This window comes from Peromyscus leucopus, chromosome 20 (genome assembly GCF_004664715.2).
Source record: "Peromyscus leucopus breed LL Stock chromosome 20, UCI_PerLeu_2.1, whole genome shotgun sequence".
NCBI classification, from domain to species: Eukaryota; Metazoa; Chordata; class Mammalia; order Rodentia; family Cricetidae; genus Peromyscus; species Peromyscus leucopus.
In genome coordinates, this window is record NC_051080.1 from 2,121,626 (window position 1) to 2,143,201 (window position 21,576).

Sequence of the window (21,576 nt, forward strand, 5' to 3'; positions counted from 1 at the left end):
CACGCTTACACACACTCAAACACATGCACACTTACAATACACTCTTGCACTCACTCATACACACACTCAAACACACACAGACACCCTCAGACTCAAACACAGCATACTCAAATGCACACTCACACACATACTCATCCACACATGCTCAAACACCCACACTCACATCTACTCACATACCCAAACACACACACACACACACACACACACACACACACACACACACACACACACACGTTTACTCACCTCAGAAAAGGGAGCCCACGAAGACCATTGCAGCAATTGCACCAATGTCTAATTTTGTGAGCCAAGGAGGTTGTTTTGGGCTTACAACAGGAGTACAGATGAGGGGTTAGTTATGTGGTGCAGGGGTAGTTCAGAAGCAGAAAGCCCACCTGACGTAGGAGATGACTCCCTAAAACCTGCAACCCCGAGCTCTATTCAGGCAACTCCACAATCTAAACATCGTCTCAGTTTGGCTGACCCAAAGTCTCTCCCCCTACCCATTGTTCAATCTCTTTTATTCCGTTGGTAGAAGCCCTCAGGAATTCTAGCTTCTATTCCTCCTAGAGACCTGACTTTTTTCACTACTCCAGGCTCTAGAGAAGCAATTCTCAACCTGTGAGTCACGACCCCACTGGGAGTCAAATGACCTTTTCACAGGGGTCGCCTAAGGCCATCGGGAAACACAGATATTTACATTACGATTCATAACAGTAGCAAAATTACAGTTAGGACGTAGCAACAAAGATAATGTTATGGCTGGGGGTCACCACAGCGTGAGGAGCTGTATTGAAGGGTGGCAGCGTCAGGAAGGTTGAGACCCACCGCTCCAGAGCCTTCCCTCTCTCTAGAGCAAATCCTCCACTCCGGAGGGGATGTTGCCGTTCTGAGGAACATGCCATGCAGCAGTGCCAGGGTAGCCTAGCCTCTGAGACCGTTTCCGGGTGATGTGAAGCCCCTCGTCTTGATTTTACTAGAAAGGCAAGCCAAAGGCCTCAGTCATGGGTAGATGCCGTCAGCTCTGCCCTGGGATGAGCAGCCTTTGGGGTGCTGCTGTCTTGTTATCACCCTTCTTTCTCTTTTCCCGTGTGTGTGTGTGTGTGTGTGTGTGTGTGTGTGTGTGTGTGTGTACACAGGAGGCAACTTGGTGCTGTTTCTCGGGTGCTGTCTGCCTGTTTTCTTGAGACAGGGTCTCTCACTGGAGCCTGTGTCTCCCTGAGTATGGCAGGCCAGCCGGTCAGTGTGGCCCAGAATTACAGGCGCACACAGCCACTCTTGGCTTCTTACGTGGGCGCTGGGTACTGAATTCAGGTCTTCATGCTGACACAACACTTTGCTGACTGAGCTACCTCCATATCCTTGTCACTCATTTTTTTTTTTTTTTTTTAAAGACCTGTCCATCAAGTTCACCCAATTCAGGAGACGAACCATGAACCACACCAAACATTTAACTTTAGTAAGATACCCTGCTTCAGATGTTATCGCCATGACAGCTGCCCCTGCAGATACACCAAGCAGGTTCTCCTGAGATGCCACAGAGGCAGGCCCTGCTGGGGCTAGTCCTGTGGAAGAAGGTGGCAAGGTCATGGGGTCCTGGCTGAGAACCTACATAGGACACTTCTCACGTCCATCTGTCGGGAGTGTTACTGGGGATGTTCTTGCCTAGGCCAGGCTTAGGGAGAGGTGTTCATTGCTATCTGCTAACGAACCAAACCGACCCATCTTTATGCAACTGTTTCCTCATCTCAGAGTTCCCCTCTTCCTTTTCTGCGCATAACACACATCCGTCCTCTGAAAACCAGCTCTCAGGTATTCCTTCTTCCCCAGTCTTGCATCACTTTTTCTATTTTCTTTTTTCCTGGTAGGCATGTCTGGTGGTGTGGCAGCTCACGGAAACCAGCTGAGTGCCTCTGTTTTTAGCTATCATCTCATGTGATAGCCTGAAGTTGGCCATGGTGGGTGTTTTTTACACCACATAAATTGGAAAATACTCCAAATCAGGGCTCTCCTCCATAAACACTGACCAGCACACTACCCACAGTGTATAGCTCTATGGTACCCTGGCTCATGAGTCTCTCATCCATGGGATAATGACTTTCTTGAGGGAGGGGACCGTGTCTTTACCTTTTCATCCCAAGGATACAGCGGAGTATATGTTGTACACTACGGATGAGCAGGGAATTCTTGTTGTTTAGTGACTTAAATAGACAGAAACCAGAGGGAGGGACCCCATGACACAGGTCTCTGGTCCACCAGTCCAGAAGAAAGCAGGTCTGGGTTGGGTCTTGGAGAGTGGATCAAGGTCGTGGGTGGAGGAGGGATGGGTGGGTAGACAGGATCCCCAGGCATTTCTCATCTCAAAAGAAGAGCCTGTAAGTCAGTCTCCAGTTTGGATGGTCGTCACCCGTCTGTCCCATTCAACCTCGATTGTATGGAATTGTAGAAGTGGTGTGGGAGACGGAGCCTAGACTCAGCTTTCTGTTCCCAAACCCTGGACTGCCTCACACTCAACATTTCCACTCTTCATGCACCATGGCCATTGGTGTAAGCTTCCCCTGATGTCAGCATAGCTGATTTCCTCTTGTCCTGTACCTGGTGAGGCTGGAAGAACATTCCAGGCAAGTGATGAACACGATGTCTATCTCTGTGTTCCTGAAGAAAGAATGAAACGATTCTCAGGCGAGATCACCCATGATCGGCATGTACTGCGAAACAGTTGGGTGTCTCCATTCCCACTGTGCTAACTGCTAAGGTGTGTTTGGGATTAGAGAAAACCTTCTGGGCTCCCGGGGGGGGGGGTGCTCTGGTTTTGGCTGCATCTCCTCATGCATCCTCTCTTGGTTTTACAATGGGCAGAAAGGATTTCCATGGTAAAGACATCAGGCTTGGAGGCAAGGTGGTGTGTCAGAAGCCTTGGGCCGCCTCGCTGGTATATGTAGCCTGCCACGTGCCACCGCAGAGAGGTGTGTGCTTAGCAGGAGCAGGGGAAATGCAGTCATTTCACGGCAAAGCTGCCACCAACCCGTGACTGCTGAGGCGGGGGTTGGGCAACTTGGTCCTGAACAAAATTAATCAGCCCCTTTCCTGGCCCATCTGCAGGGAAACCAGTAGGGAGGTGCAGCTGATCTGGTGCCCTGACAGCCGCAAGGGAAGGAAGCACTGCAATGAAAGATTTAGACGGCTGTAAAGGACACAACTGTGTGCTCCCTACTTCCCATCATTATGGGTAATTGAGTGTTGACTGCGGTGTTGATTAGGCCCCTGCCTTTGCTCCTGAGCTTTGCTCCTGAGCCCTTTGTTCTGGCTGTGAAATTAGTGCTGTCTGGGCTGGTACAGGTTGGTGAGGGAGCAGCTGGGCTGGTACAGGTTGGTGAGGGAGCAGCTGGGCCGGGATCCTGCTTTGTCACCGACCTCCACGAGTCACTCAGCTGGGCCTCGTCCTCTTAAATGTGAAGACAGCAAGTAGCTAAGGGGATCTCTGCCAGGTTTCTGAGCTGTCTGTCCAGAGGCCATGAGGGAGAAACCCCTTCACGGGGCAGAAAACCTCAGCTCAGTTTTTGTCCCCCAGTGCAGGGAATTGGGCCAGAGAGGGTGGAGCTGACAGATGTGGGATCTGTGGTCCTCAGCAGTCCTCTTCGCTCCTTAGAGACTCTACTGTGTGTGAAATGCCTTAGTGCTGACCATAGTTATTTCAAGGGGAGGTTGCCAAAGCGAATGACATGTACAGGGGTGACCTGCAGGGGCTCTGTCCCTGCTGCTCCTCCTTGACAAGGTACCGAGTGTGGGATGAGGTGCATCTGAGGTTCCTGGGCAGGACCACTTCCTTGATGGCCAAGAGATGTGTCCTGCCCTTCATTTTCCTGTGTCTTCAAGCACGCAAGTACCTTCCCTGGAGTAGAAATGTGGATGTCTTGGCTTGATCGGTACATGCTGGCCACCCCTGTTGAGTCATTGCCCTCTGCCCCACAAATACGTGCAGCTGAAATTTCAATGAGAAGCAACTCTAAAAGCAAAAGTGGCGCTGGGGAGGAGGCTTGGCAGTTAGGAACGCCTGCTGCTCTTCCAAAGGTCCAGGGTTCGGTCCTCAACATCCATGGTGGGCAGCTCTCACAGCTGTCTGTAACTTCAGCTTCAGGGGAATCTGATGGCCTCTTTTGTCCTCCACAGGAACCTCCCCAACACGCTACATGAGTGTACACACACACACACACACTAAAAAAAAAACAAAATCCATTTATTATGAGGAAGTCCATTCCCCAAGGCTGCTATATAAGGGCTGGATGCTTGGCACTGGCCCGAGGGAGGAGCCCAGAGCTTGCTGGGATTGGCAGGAAGAAGGGGCAAACCGTGGACAAGGGGACACATGTGCTTTGCGCTGGGGGCCGTGCTGAATGTTGTGGGCACAGCTGGTCCTTTAGCTAATCCTGGCGCTGTTATCTTTTCTTCACAGGTCAAGAGACAGAGGCCAACCAGGCTCAGGACAGCACCGATGCTATGTTCGTTGAAGGGCCCCATTGTCAGGATTAGAATCATCGCTGTCTCCCCTAAATAGATAATCCCTCAAAATCATTTCCATGGGGATACCACAGGCATTGAAAATAAATACTGAGCGTAGGGCAGAGAGAAGCCCCAAATGACAGGGAGAGAATCTTTTCCTCGGCGGGGCAACTTTCCTTTCCAGGGTCGTAGGGGAACTGGGGAGCAGGACTGCTCGCCCTTGGGTGGCAGACAGGTGCCATTGTTTGGGACAAAGGCGAAATCTGCTTTTCAAGGTAAAGTGGGTTCTTGCCTGATCTAGAGTGAATCAAGATGGGTCTAAACTGCCCAGAGGGCCATGGTGCCAGGGGCTGGGGCAGGTATCTCTTGTAGCTGGAGCACTCCCAGGCAGGAGCAGGGCTCCGTGTCCCATTGCTCATCTAGGGAGGAAGGATGTGAAAGGAGAGCCCAGGAGGGTGTGTAGTGAGTAAGAGACCAAATCTGAGGGAGGAGCTGGGCGAATGTGTTCATCCTCCAGCACTGGCTCCCTGCTTCCCAGGTGCTTTGTCCCTCCCTCTCAGGTCCAGTCATTTACCTAGTGGACCATCCTCCGTGTCTTCTTCCGGAGAACCCTGGAACTCAGGGATTCGCGCTCTGTCTTGCAGTCCTCCCTCAGCTGTCATGGCCTTCTCCCAGGGAGGCTGGGTACCCCCTATGGTGAGGAGGCAGCCCAGCTTTATGCCTGGACTCCCACTGCACCCGAAGCAGGCCTTTGGGTAAAGTAGGCCATTCCCTCTTTTCTTAACTCTTTGTCTTCACACTGTTTTTGTGTTCCCAAAGTCAACAGGACAAGGGTCTCTGAAATATGTCCTTTAAAAGTCCCATGGTAGTTTCCTGCTGATGTCACACACCCGACAGGAGGTAAGCTATGCTCTCTCCTCACAGAGAGGAAGCATGACAAGATTTCCTGTCCCTTCCAGTTTGTGGCATCTGGACTCCCGAGACTTCAGAGAGCCAGGGGTCTGCTCTTCTTCCTCATCAGCCTGACAATTTGTAGTTCTTTTCCTCTCTCCTAGTCCTGTGGCTCAACACTCCCTCAGCCCCTCCCACTCTGTGCCGGCCCACCCACCATCTCCACCCTCTGGGGTGTGAGCAGAAACCAAGAGAATCCAGACACAGCAAAGTTCTCTCCACACGTGTCTTGGTATGTGCTTGGGGAGCAGTGGCCTAGGAAAAGACAGCCAATTGGGATCTGATCGGGCACTGTCATGTGCCAACGTTGGTTCTGGGCGCCATGGCCTGGAGCAGCTAGTGAGAAACACAGGGAAGTCAGGGCAGTTCAGGACAGAGGCGAATATATTTAGGTCATAAAGCCTGTGAACATGTGAGATTCCTTCTCAAGGAAGAAACTGCTCCTGGGTCAGCATTCAAACTCACACAGGTGGCCCTGAGTGCAGCCAGGGACTCCTGCTTAAGAACCAAGCTGAGGAGTTGGCGATCTGAGAACCCAAGTGTTCCTTGACACTCAACCTGGTATAAGAGAAGAAGGGGGAGTGGAGGCAGAGATGTGACAGAAGAACAAGGAGCATATGTTTAAAGGAACAAAGACCTCTCTCAGGAGAGCTGGGGTGGAATGGTGGGGGGGGGGAGAAGGAGGGGCAGGTGGAAAGGAAGTCAGGAGGGTGAGCACACCGCACCACCAACAGTCTGGAGTTCGCAGAGATACTGGGAATCCCTGTGATGAACACCATAAACAGATGTCCTGGGCATAGACTCTGTGTACCTTGGAGAAACTCTTCTGTCCCCATTTCCCAATCTGTCATGATTCTCCTCTCATTGGGTTGTTAGCAGATTGAGAATGAGAATAGGAAACTACACACACACTCAACACACAGCACTCACACACACATGCACACACACTCACAGACACACACACATGCACACACACACTCAACACACAACACTCACACATACATACACACTCACACACATACACTAAAATATACACACAGACACATACTCAACACACAACATTCACACACACACAGAAACACGCACATATACACTATCACACACACTCAAGTATACACACACAGACACAGATTCACACACACACACACACACACACACACACACACACACACACACACGGAAGTACTGATCCAATGAGAGGACTTTCCGGTCCCACCAAGGATGCCAAAGAGAAGTGGAGCGGCTGCTTTGGCCCCCTGTCTCCTGCTCTGCTCCTGGGGGACAGTAACTCCAGATGCTGTCTCTTCTGTGGCATGGGAGGGGTCTGGGGAGACCTGGTTGGCGAAGCCAGGCCCTTCTTCCTGCTTCCCAGCATCTGTACCCGGCAGGGCAATGATAATGTATGTTGGCAATGATCTGGCTTCATGGATTTGCCTGGACAAGCCTGTATAACATCTTCATCGTAAAATTCTGACATTGTAATTTTTCTTACTACAGAGACATTATTTCTGCTTGACAGGGAACAGCTGGCATGGAGTTAAACCTGCAGTGAGGATTCTGTTCAGACACTTGATGACACCTGCATCTTTGGGTCTTCCTCGATGTGGGAGACACAGCACAGAGGCATGCAGACCCAAACAAGGCAGGTGGGTCGAGGTGGGCGGCGGACACAGTTTAGATGCTGGTGTCTGAGAGAGGCTTGGAGATAATTACACATGGCCAGAGACTCCAGTCTTTTAGAGATTTCTTTAAAGTATTCCTGCATGGTGGGTGCGGTACCCCAGAAGGGGAGGTGAAGTGGCCACCTGCCCTGGTGCCTTGGAGGAGGAGGACACTGAGGGACGGGGAGAGAGCAGAGCTGCAGAGCTGGTTCACAGTGGTTCAACTCCATTTTGGAGGCAAAAAGGAGTTTCAAAGAGGTATCTATGTGTGGGTCTGCTCTAGACATCTCTGAAGGATCAGGGATGACCATCCCCAGGAGCTCAGATTGGGGGCACCAAATACAAGGAAGCTTGTCTGTCCAGATCCTATAATGTCTGTTCACCCCGCAGGCAAAACCCGGTCACCAGCTGGTGAGATCTGACTACTCTCCCTTCCTCTCTGCTCTGCAGGGCTCCTGCAGTCCACCTTTTCTTTGAACCTGCCTGGGAATGGTTGGACACAGGGATTGCATAGCATATTTTGTCCCTAGGCTCCCCAACAGCTGCCTCAGCCCTTAAAAGGGCTTATCTCTGGAAGTTCTTGAAGCATGGTTGTTATCTGAACCCCTTGGCTCTGGAGTCCAGCACCCACATTTCACAGAGGAGAAACCCAAGGCCCAGAATGGCTAGGGGTTGGGCCCAGAGTGGTCACGAGTCAGGGGACCCAGGTCCTCTGACACCTTCTCCAAGCGGCTCTCCGATGGTCACTAAGGCCTTCGGTCCACAGGCAACGAACTGAGTGAGGTGACATGTGAGGTGACAGGCACATGGTCCAAGGACTTGACCTTTGCTTCTAAGCACTCTTCCTGGGTTACCACACAGCTTCGCTTGTAAGTCCATTAACCAGAGGTGAACACACTTCTCTGAATACCCAATGGGCTGTGAAGTGTGCCCAAAGCCCATAAAAATATAATTCAGGTCATAAATTTAATACAGTCGGGCTGAATGACTGTACTAGCTCTATTTCTAACCACTTAATTAGCAATGGTTTCATTTAATTTTGTTTTGTTTTGTTTTGGATTTAAAGGGTTTTTTAAAGAAGAATTCTCAAGATCCATTGTTTTCGATGTCAAGAAACACAAAGCTATTCAAAGAGTTCTGAACAGTTGCCTTTCTCCAAATCTCACCCGAGATAAAGCCTGTGCTTGTTTTAGATGGTTTATAAGAAGTTCATTGCTAGACAGAGCAGCAGGGATTGCTCACATTTAGACTTTCAAAATAAAATTTGTTTCAATGCACATTTTGATTCATTTTTTTGGGGAGAGGGCGTCGCTCCACCAGCCTCCGCCTACGATTATCCCCACGGAGGCAATACGGGAACTCTGACAAGAAGGAGCTCTTCCTACTGGTGTTGGAGGGGAGGGGAAGGGAGGTCAGGTGTGAATTAGGACAGTCAGTGGTGGCAGTGTGGTATGGGATTGGTAGGAGGGCCCCCCACTTTTGAGGGGCTGGGTGAGACGGGGGGGGGGAACACTGAATGTGAAGAGCCTGGGGAGTCTCTGAACCATGAGGACCACATGACCCCACAGCTGCGATGATGCTCCTGTTTGGATCCTGCCTAGGGTCGGGTATCTGACGACCTGGTTCTTCTAGGTTTGAGTGGCTTTGTAGGAAATGGACAGTGCCTGGATCTGGCCGGGGAGAATGTGGTAACTGTATGTCTGGAAGGAGGGTTGTGGCTGGAACAGTAGTGCTGTCCATGGATGACAGTTTTCTCTGTATGAATGAAGGCATGGGACCACACTTACGTACCGTGTTAGCTAACAGGGCACAGGTCTCCATGAACCTTTATGATGCCTGCACAAAAAGCTGAGTAGATGCAGCTGCAGATCCACCATGTAGAGAGCAAATCCACAATACGGAATACAGTTTTCTGGGCCAGAAGGCTGGGCATGGCAGTACATGTCTATAATCCTCACACTTGGGAGCCTAGAGCAGGAGGACCTTGAGCTCAGTGCTAGCCTGGGTTAAGGGGCTCCGTTTCAAAACACCCAAACACACACACACACACACACACACACACGCTCACAATTAGAATTAAATTACATGTGTCATATATGTCCACAGCAAAAGGGAAGGGAAGTGACTTTCATTCATTACCAAGTTCTATGCTAGTGTTTTCCTTCGTTGACTTATTGATTTGTTTTTCACCAATTACTGCATTCCACAAACGTATGACAGATGATGCCTGCTGGTCACTGGGCCCTGCCCACTCCTGTCCTCATAGTCCATCTGCCTCTGAAGCTTGCACAGCCTGCTTTTCCCAGAAGCCGACATGTGTGTCCTGGAATGTCCTCCGTCTGGGACTGTCCTGCAGAGGAAGGGAACTGCCACTTAGCCTTTTCAGGAACAGCCAGTTTGACTAGGGCCCCTTAAAGCCAGCGGTCCCATGCTTTTCTTTCAGAAGAGGGGGGCGAACAGAGCCCAAACTACTGAAAAATGAACAGGTTAGGTAAGACATGAAGAGGAGGCTTGAGTCGGGATGGGGAACTGGGTCAGGGCCTGGGACTTGGACTGAGTAAGCAGTTTAGAATAATCGTTTGTAAAGAAAGGCCCCGGAGGAAGAAGTTGAGCAAGTGGCTCCCGCTGGGCGTCTGCCAGGCTGACCCACCTTTGCTTGCAGCCACTGGCTCCATGGTGGTGCTCTTTGGAGCAGCGTCTTGGTGCTGGGAGGGAAACAGAAGGGGGCTGCAGGCAGTGCAGGCTTGCTGGCCACCGTGGGACGTGACTAGCTCTACTCTGGGTTTTTGCCACTTTCAGCAATCAGGGGCTGGAGGAGGAGGGCTGTGGTTTGTTTTATTTTTTGCTTTTAAAAAACCCAAACACTTATTTAGTATCCCGAGAGTGCCTGGGTGTTTATTCTGTTCAGCTAATGCACAGACGTTGGGAAAGGGAGATGAGCTCGTTCGAGGTTAGGAAGAGGGAACCCTGCTAGAGAGACACAGAGACGTGTGACCATTCCCAAGATCTTCAGGGACTATACAGGGGAGGCTGCAAAGACTCAGGCAAGCTCACCACTGTAGTCCTGGACCAGGGCCAGCCTGCAGTCCCAAACCAAACCTCAGAAATGAGGAGGTTTTGGTCACAGGCTTATTCCTGGGGTGACTACGCTGGGAGAGGGAGGTTTCTGGTAAAGATGAATATGACCTTGGCTCTTCTCTGCGTAAGTCTAGGAGCAGGTTCATTATAACATGGGGAACATTGTGCCGAGGAGGCTGTAAGGGACACGATGCTAAGGCGGTGTGGAGCGGAAGACTTCCTGCTCTCAGCACCCACCTCTGCTTAAACTTCACTTCTGTGGGTTAGAGAATGACTCTCCCTCTGCTTACCACCGAGGGCTCAGTGTTCTGCCCCACTGGCCAGCAGACAGGCTTTTGCAAACCCCTGAGAAGCACCAGGGGCTGGAGCTTGCTGGCAGCAGGAAGGGGTTTGTGCCCCAGGATTCCTGCTCTGTTTTGAGAGACAAAAGCTGTCCTTTTCACGGGAGCTAATGTCTTTGTAACACAGTGAGGATCTGAGGATCTGGGTGGGATTAAGATTCCCATGGACATAAACATCAAACCACAGCCAGACCAAGGGTCTTAATTCCCATCTCACCCCCTTTAATAATGCCAAACATGCTATATTTAAAAATACATCAAAATTATTTTTAAAAAGGTTAAATTAAAAACAAAACACATAGAAATAAAATCTCCACACTTCTAACCTCCACTTTTCAATAGACGAAGAGGATTCTCCCCCAACTTGATTTTCACACACCACAGGCTGGGTCTAGAAGGGGCAGGTGCTCAGTGGAGACTCGAGAGAGCAGAATCAAAATGTTTGTGTTGACCAGGCACTGGGCACAAAACTAGGACGCAGCAAATGCCCCCTGCGTGTTTATTCCTTTTCTTCACTTAGGGATTAAGACCCTCTGGAGCTGGCATGGCCTCGGCAGAGTCATACGTGGAGCAATGGACAATTAGGGCGTTGCTGAGATACCCATAGATAATGACACATTTGGCTTTGGAGTGAGACTCCGGAGCTTTTAGCTCTATAGTTGATTTGCATGATTGTAATTATATAAGCTGGATTGGGAAAAAATCGAGGAGACTCTTGGGCTGCTTCGTTCAGCTTCGTTCAGCATCTTTCACTGTAAATCAAACAGCCCAACACGTTCCCCGTCCTTATCTCTGTTCCCACCCCGCTGTGTGGTTACCACACAGGGCCGGGAAGGGGAGAAGAAGAGGGTTCAATCCAATGCATTGAGTTTCAGTCATTAACTAGCATTGTATCCTGCAATGTGTTCTTCCTCCTCCTCCTCCGCCTCCTTCTTCTCCTATTCCTGTTCCTCCCTCTCTTTCTCTTCTCCCTTCTTTCTTCCTCCTCCCCTGCTTTCTATAGCAGAGGAAACTGAGCAACCTAGGCTCACAGAATGTGAGTTATACAATGCCATTCTCTCAAACAGTGAAAGTGTGACCTAAGCCATTAGAAGAGAGACTAGCACACTGAGGTTGAAAGGAAAAGAAAATGCCTTTGTTTCACTCAAAATAACAGCATTTAACATTTATGATCGCATAGTTACCAAAACATTGCATATCAGTTTTCTACTCTGTAGCTAAGGCAACGAAACCACAAAGCTTAATTCAAGGTCATATAAGCCAATACATGGCCAGACTGCGATGTAAAGCTAGAACCTCTGATTTGGCCTTGGTTCTGTTTCTCTGCAGCATCTGTCCCGTGAGCAGCCACTTGAACAGGAGAGGCTGCCCGGATTTGGTGTGAACGTGCTGTGCAGCTGATGACCCTGCATAGACAGACTGGTTGGGTTCCCCAAAGCTCACCCGTCTTTGAAGGCAGTGAAGAGCCTGCCTTCTCATGGCCTTCCGAATCACAAGGCAGTACACGATTTCTGAGCAAGAGTTGGTCCACTCTTGGATCTCAAAGCCGTGTGGCCTTTGCGAGACTTTCACGAGGGCCCTGAGTCACACAGACTTAAGAGCCAACTCTTGCCCCTTCCCCCTTCATCTCCTCTGCTCTCACGCAGAAATCGATAGAGTTGATGGTCGTCAAAGTTCGTGGTGACAGGGCTGAAAAGGATCCCTTCCCTAATGCTCGGCCATGTGTCTGTTTGGTGTGGCCTGGGAAGAAGGGGGCTGAGATGAGCTGATCAATGGCTACACTGTTGCAGCATGGCAGGCCCGTTCCTCTTTATAAGCAAAGGCTGATTCTCCACCACAGTCACCATATGTAGAGACTGTCTTCCCATCCCCCTTGGGCCACAGGGAAGCAAGAGAGCTGGAAAGCTGGAGTGCGTGCTCTCAGAGCCTCAAATCCCACCTTCCTCCCCTGGTAAGCTAGATAGTAAGCCCACACAGGCATGGGTGGTGGCCAGCTTCCCATGGGTCGGTCCAGAACAGGGAGCAGCATTTTGCAGGACATTTTTTTTTCAAGTTGAGAAACGCAAATCCTAATCTCTTCTTTGATGATTTTACAAAAATCAAATTGCGTGACAGATGCGCAGATAAACAGGAGTTCGCAATCGAAGCAGGTTCTGGAGTGGAGCTGATTAGTAGATGTTTTAATGGCCATTAGGTTGATAATCACTCACCGAGAATAGCTTCCAGGCAGACCAAACCCATGCATAAGCGGGCCCACACCCAAGCTCACCAACACCTAGTTGGCAGATATATAAGGGGACCCTGCGAGTCTCCCAACAGCACAGTTCAGTCTCCGGGTTCTTCTTGGATCTTCTTGGATCTTCTGCTTCCCTTGCTGAGTAAAAAACATCATGAGCTGTCAGATCTCGTGCAAGTCTCGAAGAGCAGGAGGCGGAGGAGGTGGTGGAGGATTCCGTGGCTTCAGCAGTGGTTCGGCTGTGGTCTCTGGAGGGGGCCGGAGATCAACCAGCAGCTTCTCCTGCTTGAGCCGCCATGGTGGTGGCAGAGGAGGCTCTGGTGGAGGTGGCTTTGGCAGTCAGAGTCTTGTTGGCCTCGGAGGGTACAAGAGCATCTCTACTAGCGTGGCTGGCTGCGGCAGTGGATTTGGTGGCAGAGGCTTCGGAGGCGGCAGCAGCTTTGGAGGCGGCAGCAGCTTCGGAGGCGGCGGTGGCTTCGGAGGTGGCTCTGGCTTCGGAGGTGGCTCTGGCTTCGGAGGAGGCAGAGGATTTGGAGGAGGCGGTGGATTTGGAGGTGGCAGTGGATTCGGAGGTGGCAGTGGATTCGGAGGCGGTGGATTTGGTGGAGGCGGCTTTGGTGGAGGCAGCTTTGGTGGAGGCCGTTTTGGAGGCGGCGGCGGCTTTGGGGGGCCTGGAGGATTCCCTGGTGGAGGCATCCACGAAGTCTCCGTCAACCAGAGCCTCTTGCAGCCTCTCGATGTCAAAGTCGACCCAGAGATCCAGAACGTGAAGTCTCAGGAGAGAGAGCAGATCAAAACTCTCAACAACAAATTCGCCTCTTTTATCGACAAGGTGAGTGGGAGAGGCCCGCGCCTTCTGGGGTGAGATGCGGGGCTGCTGCGCTTGTGGTGCTGGGTGAAAAGGCAAGGAGAGGCTGTCGGGAGTCATTGATGTGGCCACCAAAGCCAGGGGCCTTTGCGGATTTCAAATGGAAGAGATGCCGGCTTTGGGGGCCACACATTGTACAACAGTTTCTTCGCATTTGATTTTTCAGTCCAAATATATACCATTTATAGAAAAATTTGCCGTCATAGAAAAGCTGAAATAGGCAAGTAGTGGCAGAGCATGTTGGGCCAGGTGACAGCAGGATTGGAAGGTGGTATCGAGAAAGGATAGGTTTTGTCTCTCCTGTGCATTATTTGTCTAATACAGTCTGGGAGCCTGTACTTGAAATATGTCTGGGGATGAATAGAATTCCAGCTCTCAAGAGAACCATCTCGTTTTGGTGACCCATAAAGTCTCTATTGGTGTCACTTTGGGGTGTTCCTGTCTTGTTCCCTCTGCCTTGAATTAGACAGGAATTTACAAGGTTCTTAAAACTCAGGCGGAGGAGCTCTGCTCACCCCCCAGGACTCTCCTGTTTGGTGCCATCTGCTACCAGGCCAGCAGATGCCTGCTTTCTGTTTTCTCCAGAATTTATGGGACCTTGGCAGAGTCCTAGAAGTGCCTGGTGTCTAGGGAGCAGCTGTGAACAAAACAGTGATCATGAAGTAGGAGAGTTCTGAGAGCCGAGCGGGACAGACTCGGTGTCAGAAGTCTGTACATGCTCTCCATGTGTGATGTTGGGGGTGGGGCTCAGAAACCCTGCCTAGTGTTTTCCAGCCTCCCGTGGATGGTGAGGGTGAAGCATTGTGACTTCTACATCTCCTGGAGCAGCACCAGAGGTTCTTGGGGGCAAGAGTGGCTCCCTGGTGTGACAGGTGATCCGGACCTTATGGATTCTCCCATCTGACCACTGCAGGTTCGGTTTCTGGAGCAGCAGAACCAGGTGCTGCAGACCAAATGGGAGCTGCTGCAGCAGCTGGATGTGGGCACCCGCACCACCAACCTGGACCCCATCTTCCAGGCCTATATTGGCATGCTCAAGAAACGAGTGGACAGTCTTTCTGCAGAAAGAAACTCGCAGGATTCAGACTTGAACAACATGCAGGATCTCGTGGAAGACTTTAAGAAGAGGTAGGTGGCTGAGGAAACCCAGAGTGGAGATGGAGTTTTGACTGCAGCCATCCACTTGCTGACCTCATGCTGGTGCACCAGGGGGGTGTGGAGGGGCATCTTTGTGGGTTACAAAGAAGGCGGGGTTTTGGAGCTTGCATTTGCTCAGATTAATGAATAGAAAGCTACCTTCATGTCGAACTTTCATAGTTTTAATCTAAGCATTTAAAGAGAGGTGAATCTTCCAGTAGAAAAAGGGAAAGGAGGGAGCTGGCCAAACAGAGCCAGTCTAACTGCTGCTGTCTTCTGGGGGCTCAACAGGTATGAGGATGAAATCAACAAGCGCACATCTGCGGAGAATGAGTTTGTGACGATCAAAAAGGTAAGCAAGAGAATGCCCTGGGCAGGGTAGGAATAGAACTGCCTGACACCTCACTGTGTCTAGAAGGAGAGCCAGAAAACCCGTGTGAGTGCACACACAGAGCCAGCAACAGGGTGCGGCACACCAGGAGCTGGCTTTTTTTTTTTTTTTTTGAGAAGAACAGGGTCTCTGTGTGCTAACTTCCATAGGTGATTTTCCAATTTGCCTATTGTATTTGGGAGAGCACCTCCATTGATTACCCACTTAAAGAGTGTCATGAAAAACGCCCACAGAAAAAAGCGCTTTATTCCTCTAAAAAGCAGAGGAGGAATGGGACTCTTTAGAATGTCTGCTTACTGATGAGTTATGCTGATAAAGGTTTGAGCTAGAAAACTACAAAGTGTTAGCCCAGGTCCTGCAAGGATTTTAGAGAATAGTCCAGGTAAATTCAGGAGAGTTTGGATGGACAAGCAGGGTGGGAGGCATGAAGATTGAGGAAGGGCACCAAAGCCATCGCATCTATTATGGGAACACACCATGTCTCCAAGCAAGGGAGACTAGTCGGTAATGTTCGGCCCATTGCAAGCTCTCACGATGCTGGGGTGTCTGAGCAGCTGATCTGTGCGTGGCGCTCACTACAAAGGTAGTTTCTATGTTAAATGAGGGTCTGTGGAGATGCAGCTCATCTGGAAGTGCCCTGGGATGCTGGAGGTGGCTAACTGACAGGCATTAGGTGGAGGCAGCAGAGAGAATATGGGACCCATGCAGGGGGCCACTCAAGGTGGGGCATATGAGTTGATCGAGAGGCCTCTGACTTCTCTGCAGGATGTGGACAGTTCCTACATGGACAAGACAGAGCTGCAGGCCAAGGTGGACATACTGATGCAGGAAGCTGATTTCCTGAGAACACTCTATGACATGGTAAAGGGAGCTGTCCCCAACAGACCCCAACTTCCCACCTTTCCCACCAAAGAAAAGTCCTTTCCAATTGTTGAAAAAGCCTGCCGGAATGGCGTTGTTGATTGGCTGACTTCAATGCAGTGAGACCATTGCAGTCCTGTAAGCGGTTTCCCTAGAGCAGGAATGGGGGAGAGGGATTTCTTCTGATGTCATGTGAGGTTTGGAAACAGCAGGTCACCTTTCCTTTCCTCCATCCCCTGCATGTCCAGCACAGAACTTCCCTGTGTCCATGTGCCCATTGTACTCCAGAGGTTAAAATTCATCATGCCTCCCGTTCTCTCCCCAGCCCACTTCTGAGATAGGAAGGAAACTTAAAGGAATCTGCCACGGACCAGGTTCTTGCTAGGCCGACTGGCCTGGTGGTGAGGGCATTTTACTAGGATGCCCACCAATACCTTCCTGCCATCTTCTCCATCCTGAGGATAACCCTGTGGGGGTACCACTTTCCATCCCACCCAAGGCATGCTTAGTTTGAGAGTCTACCTTTCCTCAATGTCAGGGAAAGGAGGCCTCTCCCTCTCTGTGGCTGTGGGCAGAAGGTCATGGCTCATCACTGTGCGTGTGTGTGTGTGTTGTAGGAACTGTCCCAGCTACAGCAGAATGTTACTGACACCAATGTCATCCTGTCCATGGACAACAACCGGAACCTTGACCTGGACAGCATCATTGCTGAGGTTCAGAATCAATATGAGCTCATCGCCCAGAAGAGCAAGACCGAGACAGAGGAGCTGTACCACAGCAAGGCAAGTCCTGGGGATGCAGAGGGAGCCACAGCGGAGCCTCACCCCTATCTGGGTCAGGTCTGGGAAGGGCATCGGAATGTTTGTCTGATGAAAGCTGAGCATCATTTCTAAGACAGTTCAGAGACTTGCACTAAATCCTCAGGGGCATGTGAGATTGTTTCTTAGGTTGGTTGACCACCCCTGGCCTGGCACTGGCCCTCTTTAGCTCGGACTAAGCCTTCCTCAGACAGGACTTCCCTGTGAACTGTCTCCCCTTTCCCTCATCAGTATGAAGAACTCCAGGTCACTGCTGTAAAACATGGGGACAGCTTGAAAGAGGTCAAGATGGAGATCAGTGAGCTGAACCGCACAATCCAAAGGCTGCAAGGGGAGATATCACATGTGAAGAAGCAGGTGAGGCCTGGGGCTCAGAGTGGGTCCCCACCTCTGTCATTCCCCCCAAGTGTAGAAGAGAGATTACGAGACAGAAGAGAAACCGAGACGTTTACACCAATCCCAATCTCTTCCGGATCAATGCTATTTAAGACCTGCAGAGTAGTTCAAGACACATTCTGAGGTGAAGATCAGCAAAGGGGAAGGATTGCTTGACTTAAAGGAAGTAACAGCAAATAAAGCAAGATCTTGTTTGGCTTGCTGTGTGACCAGAGACACAGCTTCCTGTTCCATCATGGTGCAGCCCCTAGGCAGCCACTGCGATGCCTGTGTTCATGAGGGGCGGTGAGTGGGAGGAAGCTGGTCCACATTGGACCTTGGCTTTGGAGCTGATTGCTGGGGCAGAGTCTGCTTAAGAGGTAGCAGAAGTTATGCAGAATAGAGTTTCTTCATTTGCACATAGAACGGGATGGATGATGCGTTCTTGTGTTAGGAGGGTCGAGGGCATTGCAGGGAAAGCATATGGGTTCAGTCAAAGGGATATGGGAGGAAGCTAGCTTGAAGACAGCAGCTACAGGTCACAGCACAGTGGTCTGCAACATCTGTTAACTCCAAAGAGGGCGTTACTTCCAGGGCCAGTGATTCTGGCCTCCCACACCAAGTGCCTTGTCCTTCATCTCCTCTGTCAGGCTGACCGTACTCTGCAACACAGAGGCCTTCTCTTCTTCTCTCCTCATAGTGTAAGAGTGTACAAGAGTCCATCGCAGATGCAGAGCAGCGTGGAGAGCATGCCATCAAAGATGCCAGGACCAAGCTCACTGACTTGGAGGAGGCCATGCAGCAGGCCCGGGAGAACCTGGCCAAGTTGCTTCGGGACTACCAGGAGCTCATGAACACCAAGCTGGCCCTGGATGTGGAGATCGCCACCTACCGCAAGCTGCTGGAGGGGGAGGAGTGCAGGTGAGGGGCGTCACTACAGAGGGTGTCATGATGTACACTCTCCTGTCTCCTGGAGTCAGGGCAGGAGTGAAGGGAGAGAAGGTTGAGGACTGGGCAGGGCCTCTGGCTAGTGAGATTAGCATCAGTTTGTTTCTCCAAGCAGACATTCAGGATGAGAACCATAACATTGTCCTCTTATCAATAGAGAATGGCGAACAGGACCTGTTACAAGACGTTAAACTAGGTGGTAATTTAAACATCCTGGCCTTCTTTAAAAGAGAACACAAAATGACATGAACATAGGTAGAGAGACTGAAGGGTATATCTCTAAGTCTATAGGGTGACTAGCTTCCTTTCCCTCCATGGTTTGGCCCAGAATGGGGAGATGGCCTCAAATGTGTTGGAGGGACACACTTTTTTTCTTTTAAGGCCTCTAGAATGACAAACAGAATCACCTGACTACTTTAAAGAGGAGCACTTTCTTCCTCTGCCATCAGCATCCTTAGGGGACTTAAGGTGGCTGAAGCTATCGGGAGAGGAAAAGCCCTGGGTGTCAGTAGCTAGTATGACAAAGGAGCTGCCTTTCCAAGCCACTGCCCTAAACATGTCTGAAAGGCAATGCCTCCTGTTCCCATGAAGGAGCTGGCAGGCACTGGAACCTGGGCTGGAACAGCCAAGGCTTCGGTGGAAACGGCAGGAAACCTGGGAAGGGTAGGCAGCTTCACAGAGTTTCAGTTCCTTCTGCTGAATGTTCATGGTGAGGCCTCATTTTGAAATGTTGGGTGTGGCGTGAACTCTGCATTGCAGATTCCCTGAGGTGGCCGTAAACACAACGTGGGGTACACAGTCAGAAGTGACTGGGACTTTCGGCCGCTCTGGATCTACAAAGCAAGTGTGTGTTTTGATTGGAGCGAGATCTTGGGATGGATTGAGATTCAGGTTGTAGAGATGCATGGGGTCTGTCGCCACATTTGTCATCCTCTGTCATCTGTCAGCGTAGAAGGTGTGGCTGACTGAAGTAGCTGAGCTGCACATTAGGAGGTGGAAGTTGTAAAACAACTTTGTTCATCCACACGGAGTCCAGATGCTCAGTCACAATTTTTTCCCCCTCCCTGGCAGGATGTCTGGAGACTTCAACGACAACGTGTCTGTGTGTACGTAGTGGGGCATGTGCCTGTCTTAATGGGGCGGTGGTGGGTAGAGGTGGTCAGAACTCCTGGGTTGACATCATCTCTCCCACAGCCGTGACAAGCAGCACCATTTCCTCAACCGTGGCATCGAAGGCTGGCTTTGGCTCTGGAGGTCAAAGTTCCGGAGGAAGAGGGTCTTATGGAGGAGGTGGAGGTAGCACCCATGGCTCTGGAGGCAGAAGCTCTGGCTCCAGGGGAGGGTCTGGATCTGGAGGAGGATACAGCTCTGGAGGAGGATCTAGAGGAGGATCTGGAGGAGGATACAGCTCTGGAGGAGGCTCTGGAGGAGGAGCCGGAGGAGGATACAGCTCTGGAGGAGGTTCCAGGGGAGGATCCGGAGGAGGATACAGCTCTGGGGGAGGATCTAGAGGAGGATCCGGAGGAGGAGGAGGAGGATATAGCTCTGGGGGAGGCTCCAGGGGAGGATCCGGAGGAGGATATAGCTCTGGGGGAGGCTCCAGGGGAGGCTCCGGAGGAGGAGGAGGAGGATATAGCTCTGGAGGAGGCTCCAGGGGAGGATCAGGATCTGGGGGCGCAGTATCTGGCTCTGAAAGGGGGGGTTCTGGTTCAGGGGAAGGTTGTGGCTCCGGGGTGACCTTCTCTTTTAGATAGAGATGGGTCTTCTCCCTACGCTTTGATTCCAGAATGTCAGCTGTATCTCTGTATCTTTAACTCGGAGCAACCCCAGTTTTTGTAATCCACCTCTGATGGCATTTCTTGTTTTTGGAGAGGGGGTTGATGAAAGACCTCTCATAAACAATTAGAGTCAGAGATACGCACTGTGTTCTGGAGGAGAATCTGTGTTGCCCCAGTGTGTCTTCAACCCATGTCCCGTGCCTGGCCTCCTTGCATTGCCCATCTGGCAGTCCTTTCCAGATGGTGCTCTGCTGGGGACCCCAGGTAGCCTCCCTCCTCCATCCCCCAACAGTGGCCCGGGGAACTATGCCTCTGTGTACATAGCCTCTCAAAGGGACTCTGTTTTCTCAGCACTGTGGTTTGGGTGTCTGCATAATAAACTTCATTTGCAATGGATATTGTGCAGTGTCTATTGGATGTCAAGCTTTGGTGGAAGTGGGGTCCACAGAGAAAGGAGATTTGGGAGTGATAAAAGCGGGGCTCCTGGGGAAGGGATGAGCCTTTGAGGGAGGGGTGGCTGGGGTGCTCAGGAGGTTTTCCTCTAGTAGGAGGGGGCCAGGGATGGCCCTGGAGTAAGGGCTGGTGCAACATGGTCAGGAAGGATTTGCCAGATTGGGGGACCGTGGCCTTTCCAGGTGGTGAGCTGGGGGAATCTATAGAAATTTTCTTTCTTGGCAGAAGTTCTGTTCTTGAGAAGCATTTCCCACAGAGTGTCCCCCCTTCAGACAAGAGCTTTGCTTTGAAGTTACTTATCTGCAGGGAAAACTAGCTGAGCCCTGGATAGACACTCAGGTCATTACAGCACAGCTTTTCAGTGCACAGCACACTCCACCCAGCACAGGCCGGATTTATGTCCCTATGAGTGCTCCCTCCCTGGCCAGGCTGAAACAGAACATCCAAGTGGGATCTCCAGAAAAATCTGCTCCTGTTTGCACAGCAGAGCAGCCCTGTCTCGACACACCGGGTGCCTCACTTTCCCTTTCATTCAGGGACTCCCTGGAGTCTCTACCCAGGGATGTGCCACTCATGAGGAGTTTCTGAAGGTGTGGAGAAGATTTCAGCTTTTTCCTCACAAAGCCCTGATGCCGGGCTGGAGCTTCCAGGGAGATGAGGAATGGTTGGGCCATTGGTTTGGTAGTCAGTGGTCAGAGCGAACAGAAGACAGACCTTGATGGGGCCCTTGTCTCACCCTTGGGGGATGGAGGAGAGCCTGGCAGATACAGGAGGGGTTCACAAAGAACGGGTGCTTTTGCTGGCCCTGAGCATCTGGGATGAAGAATGGAAAGTGTCGGGAGGAGGCGCTCCAGGGGCTTCAGATGGCAAAGTGGCAGTAGAGGAGGTTGAACACTCTCAGCAGGGCTTCCGAGACCACAGCCAGGTGGAGATGTCTATGGAAGTAAGAGGGCGAGCTGGGCAGAGTCGTGGCGGGTTGTTGGTGGTTTTCTGGTACACCCGTGGTATAAACATGAACACAGCCATAAGCAGGAACTAGTCCCCAGACACATGGAGCAGGAAGGGAGCTCCAGCAGTCAGTGAATTTGAACTTCCACTTTAGCTAAGAAAACAGTCCAGTCCCAGGAGGAGGCGTGGAATCCTAACCTCCACCTGCCGGTTCACATTCTGTTTCTGGGCTTCA

The 21,576-nt window shown here is 51.1% G+C and overlaps 1 protein-coding gene and 1 long non-coding RNA gene across 3 annotated transcripts; both read left to right on the forward strand.

The window, feature by feature from the left end:
• The first annotated feature begins 560 nt into the window (after positions 1 to 560).
• Positions 561 to 8,386, forward strand: LOC119086338. Of its 2 annotated transcripts, XR_005089588.1 has the most exons (8): positions 561 to 618; positions 2,659 to 2,752; positions 2,857 to 2,963; positions 3,100 to 3,226; positions 4,451 to 5,397; positions 5,553 to 5,680; positions 6,968 to 7,094; positions 8,176 to 8,386. It is a non-coding gene; the product is annotated as an uncharacterized LOC119086338 (long non-coding RNA). The 2 variants fall into 2 exon arrangements; XR_005089589.1 differs by lacking the exons at positions 561 to 618; positions 2,659 to 2,752; positions 2,857 to 2,963; positions 3,100 to 3,226; positions 8,176 to 8,386 and adding an exon at positions 3,797 to 3,923 and having other exon boundaries at positions 6,968 to 8,145.
• Positions 8,387 to 12,832: 4,446 nt separating this feature from the next.
• Krt2 (keratin 2) lies at positions 12,833 to 20,336 on the forward strand. Its single transcript, XM_037197343.1, has 9 exons — positions 12,833 to 13,596; positions 14,546 to 14,760; positions 15,061 to 15,121; positions 15,926 to 16,021; positions 16,639 to 16,803; positions 17,071 to 17,196; positions 17,915 to 18,135; positions 19,234 to 19,268; positions 19,357 to 20,336. The coding sequence occupies exons 1-9, from the start codon at positions 12,919 to 12,921 to the stop codon at positions 19,914 to 19,916; spliced, it is 2,157 nt and encodes a 718-aa protein (XP_037053238.1). The 5' UTR covers positions 12,833 to 12,918; the 3' UTR covers positions 19,917 to 20,336.
• The last annotated feature ends 1,240 nt before the right edge of the window (positions 20,337 to 21,576 follow it).